Here is a 4,969-nt window from a genome sequence, read left to right as displayed (position 1 = left end):
GTCGATACATAGGGCTAGTAAATTGTACAATTTTAGATTGTACTTGTACGACTTCTTCCATGGAAAATTTTCCTGTACCCGTACGACAATTTTTCACAGTGTCCATAGAAAGATGCGTTTCTATGCACATCTCAACCGGATGCAGATTTGAATCTAGCAAGTGAGGAATTTGCATCTTAATGATGGACAAAAAAAAAACAACAAATCAATAGGGTATTGGTCTAGAGCGCTGAGCGGAAGTAGAAGAACAAAAACGGAAGATGGAAAGGCGCCCGGGCCGTCCCCCTCTCCTCCGCTGGGCGGAGTGGGGGAGCGCCCGGGGAGAAGTGGAGGGCAGGCGGGGAGGAGTGCGGGCGCCTTTCCATCTTCCGTTTTTGTTCTTCTACTTCCGCTCAGGTAGTTAATAACGAACTTGGTTTCAGGAACGAAATTATGTTTCCTGCAACCGTAATTTGGTCGAATCAAACTTAATGCTTCTCTGGCTGTGATCTAAGGTAATCTTCGGAATTTGGTAATCTGATGTAAACATTTTTATGGAGTTAGGCACCCCTCGGTCCTAGGTTTCCATATGCATAACCTCCATTATCCCATCATCGCCATAACTTTAATTTTCGTGCAAATAGTCTACTGAAAATGCCTCAAAATAAAACTTAACTCTTTCGAACGCAACCGTAGGCCACCTAACCACATGGGGTCTACAGAGAAATTGCGGAGGTGACGGTCCAAACATGGGCCATTGAGGGATGTTCAAGCGTTACTGACTCCTTTTGTTCTGTGTGCGTCATTTACAGTGTAAGGAGTCCTGAAGCAGTCGGCATTATTACGCAACATGGTCCGGTTATCATTTGCCCACGTTCTGCTAATGTCTGTGTGTTCAATTCCGTTCGTCTCAGGTAGACAGGTAAGAGTAAAAGAGCATGTCTCCGTAACTTACCACTCATGTTACGTTGCCAACGTTATTTATCCGTAAAAACTATAACAAGTGGCTCTTCTTGAGGCACGCTTGAAATTCGTTATAAATTCGACCCACATAAACTGCCTGCACTTAATTTATAAACTAGCTATATGTACGCCAGACCACGTCTCGCGTAACAGGCTTCGCGATCTCACGAAACACTGTTACGCTGCGACGCGCCTGGCGCACATATAGCTAGGCCTGCGGCGCTGACACCCGAGACGAGCAAATGGGAGGATATAGGAAAACAGGGCCATCCGGGCCCAAAATTTGAGATACTGAAACCATTTGTAAAGGCCACATTACTCTAAAATTAGGGATATGAAACTTCTGCTGTTCGGTAAAGGTTTTCATTAAAAGTTCGAATTTTGACAGATTGTTATGTAAAAATCAACGTTTTAGTGATACTAGGTAATCTAGGGACCCTAAAGCCGAATAGAGGGTATGGTTCGACCCTTAATGTGTGGTTGAAGTATTACTCCCTTTACAATTCTGTGACACAGAGCCTTTTTAACGATTAAATAGACCATTTTGTCTTTTTCACGTTGTTTTCGCCAAGAAATGCCTCATAGCGCCGAAACGGTACAAGATAGAGCAAAACGGACGAAATTTTCGCCCATTGGGCTCTTCTTTCACGAGTTACCCATTAGGAGACCATTAAGAAATATTTGAAAAAAGTAATATTTTGTTACCTGCGGTTATTGATTTTTTAAAAAGTCAATTTTTGAGCCAGAGTGCTCATCTTCGAACTCGATCTGTCTTTTTATGATACAAAACGACCCTGAAAATCCCAGGTCGCTATCTCAATTCTTTCTCGAGTTGTCGTGCGCACAGACGGACAGACAGACAAACAAACAGAATGAAACTTTTCCGGTCAGTGGAGTAATGGGCTTCGCTAATCGCTCAGCCAACAATTTGGAGCCTTTGAAAAATAAATATTTTTTTGCTGCAAATTAGAGTAACTGAACCTATTTCGGATCAGTACCTAATTCGGATCAACCGTTTGCAATTTCTTTAAAGAACTAAAATTTAGGTGCCTTAATTTTTTTCTAGAAAAAGAAACCTTACTTTTGTCTCTTGACTCGCTATCATGAGGCTGGGTGTGTTGTGTGGACGACAGGCTGAGTATGAACCCACAGACATAAGTTTTAGTGGTGGAGAGAATCTTTGAAAATCGACCTTTTTCTTTACAAAGATATCAGAATGACAACAGCGTCAATGTTTCGGGCGAGTGTCAAAACATATTTAAGGGTACTAAGAGAAACCCAGGTGGTATACAATGGGTTATGGGTACATTAGAGATTTAGCTGCGAACGTAATTTCGCTGATCCAAATTAGGTTCAGAAGTCATATTTCGGATCTAAAACACGCCTTCCTTGTAATTGCCATATCTTCAACCGAAACAAGTGCAGCTACAATCCTCAAAAAAATTGCAAAATGTAAAGGAACGAGTAGTTTCTCTTCATTTCTTGTCGCTCTCTGCAGAGCGAGGTCTGATTTCCTCGCTCGCGCGATCGATAACAGCACACTGAGAAAACTTTTTCCTGCCGTGCACTAGACGATTGCTTGATGCGTTCTACTCGGTCCTACTTTGTTCTGGACACGAAAAGGTTAGTTTCCACCACACTAAATTACTAAATTTTGAAGTTCAGCATCAAAACATTGGCACCCAGGACAAAGCTGTTTAGTGCGTCCAAACAAAATGTTAAGTGCTCGGGACCAAAACTTTTCTCAGGGTAATAGGTTAAGGAATATCACTGTATTTCAGTGATAATTGGGGGGCAACCTCGCTCTTTTTGTGTAAGGATTCCTCAATTTAACATCTCTTAGTTTGAATAAGAATTTCGAATTCCATTACAGCGAGGTTTCTACGCGTCATTACTAAATTATAGAAAGTAGAAAAATTTCGCTCTGTTCAGCTCAGACATCTGAGATGATCTCACTGCGATGATCTCACTGAGATGACCTCACTTCCAGTATTTTCAGTAATGCTAGCCCGACAGGACCTGACCACTTCCCTTGCAACCCCTACATACCAGGGCTGGCATACTAAATTTAATTATACTTTCCTGTGCGATAGTTTTGTACTTTATAAGTGCACAGTTAAAAAGGGAAATATTTCAATTCAAAATGCAAAATTGTGCGAAATTATATTCGGTTAAAAATGCAAAAGTGCGAAAAAGTGCAAAAATACCTACTATTTTACCTAAAGCCCAATCCAAAAATTGCATGGACACCTTGGAATTCCATGATCTCTTTTCCATGGATAGAGGTCCGTTTTCCATGCAAGATGCATCATATTCCATGTGGTGTCTGTTTCCATGGGCGTTCTGGTGTTCTACCATGGAAATGTGTTTTCCATGGAGCAAGATTCCATGGAATATTCAACAGACAATCTTGAGACATCGACATGCGACAGCCAAAGAAAAGCGAAAACGAGATCCGCCGACGCAGGGGGCTGGGATTGACCCGGTCGGTGGGTCGATCCGAGCACGCTGTGCGTGCGCTGCGGCGGCGGATCTCGTTTTCGCTTTTCTTCGGCTGTCGTATGTCGATGTCTCCAGTTTGTCACCACAGCGGTATTGGAAATGCTCTGGGAGGCTCTGGGAGCCTGTAGTGACCTATCACGTAAAGTCCCCAACGAAAATTTTCACTCAAATTTTAAATAAATAGAGAAGAACTGAGACCTGACAAAAAACGTCCTCCACCATCTTGGAGTTTTTAGGCCCATATGCACTACAGCCTAAACATATTCGTCGTGGGAGTAACTTGAGCGTTTAGTGTAGTCCCGTCCCCCACCCCCTTTCCACGCACTCTGGGTGGATTTTGTGCCTGCCCAGCAGTAATCTGTGAGCCTACACGACTTGTCAACCGTGCTTGCCGATGTGGCAACAGTGCCTTCAAAGGTTCCAAATTGTGATGAACATTTTGCATAATTTGGGAATCAGTTCTACACAATAGTGCAAAAGCGTGTTTACTCAAAAACGTACAAAATGCAAAATTCATTTTGCATGGTTTTGCACTTTGGGTGCTTATTTTGCGCAAATTGGATTTTGCACTTGTGCTTAATATTCAGTCCGTGCAATATATTGTGAACCACAAAGTGTACAGTATTTAATTTAATTGAGTGTGCCAGCCCTGCTACCTACACACACACGAACTCCTCTTTGAAAGCTGTACCTCTAAGTAATCGCCCCCTCCCCTCCCCGCTGTTGCCTATCAACGGCGGCTGTGGACCATGGCAGGGCTGCGGGGAGGATTTTGCCGATAAATCGCGAAATCCAATTTCAATCCCTCTACATTCGCTGATTCACTTTGTGTCATTTCACGTAAAAAAATTACATGGATATGCCGAAGGGGAAATCACTTGCGAAATAGTTCGTACACCTTCCCCTGAAATAGTCCGAATTAAAGGCGAAATAGAGCGAAATAAGCACGAAACAGACGCGAAATAGTCGGTGACATTGTCGCGAAATACCCCTGAAATACTCCCAAATGGCGCGAAATAGCCTGAAATAATCCGAAATGGGCGGGAAGTAGCTGAAATGGCAGGAGAAATAACCGAAATGGTAGGAGAAATACCACGAAATAGTCCGTACGCTACGAACCCTAGTGATTTTCACCTCAGGATATGCCAGGGGTGGGTTGACAATCTCAAGATTTGGTGTGTACGCCATTATATTCGAATGCTGCTGACTGACATGCCTGTTCTGCAGTTCAATGTAGTAAACAATGTTTGTCTTCTAGATGAGTGCTGGCATGGACAGACGGGAATGGGAGTCATGTGCGTCGCATCTTGTTAACGCTGCCATGTCGGGCATCCGCGACAAAGATGACCTCACTTACGGACACGTCACCTTTTTGATCCGGGGACGTCTGGACCAGAGCCACGTGCCCGAGCATTCTGCAGGGAGCGGAGGCGAGTGGTTGTCTAGGCTTCTCACAAGACTTGACGTGCCATGGGCAATCTTCACGGTGGGTGCTTGGATTTTAAACATTTAAACATCTCAAGAT

The 4,969-nt window shown here is 43.4% G+C and overlaps 1 protein-coding gene across 1 annotated transcript in view; it reads left to right on the top strand.

Moving 5' to 3' along the window:
* The window catches only part of LOC113214272 (uncharacterized), a 61,806-nt gene that overhangs the window by 10,349 nt on the left and 46,488 nt on the right, over window positions 1-4,969 (top strand). Inside the window, exons 2-3 of the mRNA XM_052274196.1 lie at window positions 792-901; window positions 4,703-4,930. Coding sequence (XP_052130156.1) covers window positions 830-901; window positions 4,703-4,930 — 300 coding nt within the window. The 5' untranslated portion in view covers window positions 792-829. The remainder of the gene's footprint in view (window positions 1-791; window positions 902-4,702; window positions 4,931-4,969) is intronic.

The sequence above is a fragment of the Frankliniella occidentalis genome, unplaced genomic scaffold (genome assembly GCF_000697945.3).
Source record: "Frankliniella occidentalis isolate FOCC.00 unplaced genomic scaffold, Focc_3.1 Scaffold349, whole genome shotgun sequence".
In the NCBI taxonomy this organism is placed as follows: domain Eukaryota; kingdom Metazoa; phylum Arthropoda; class Insecta; order Thysanoptera; family Thripidae; genus Frankliniella; species Frankliniella occidentalis.
Note: the sequence above shows the minus strand (reverse complement) of the source record. Positions and strands in the feature narration are given on the sequence as shown.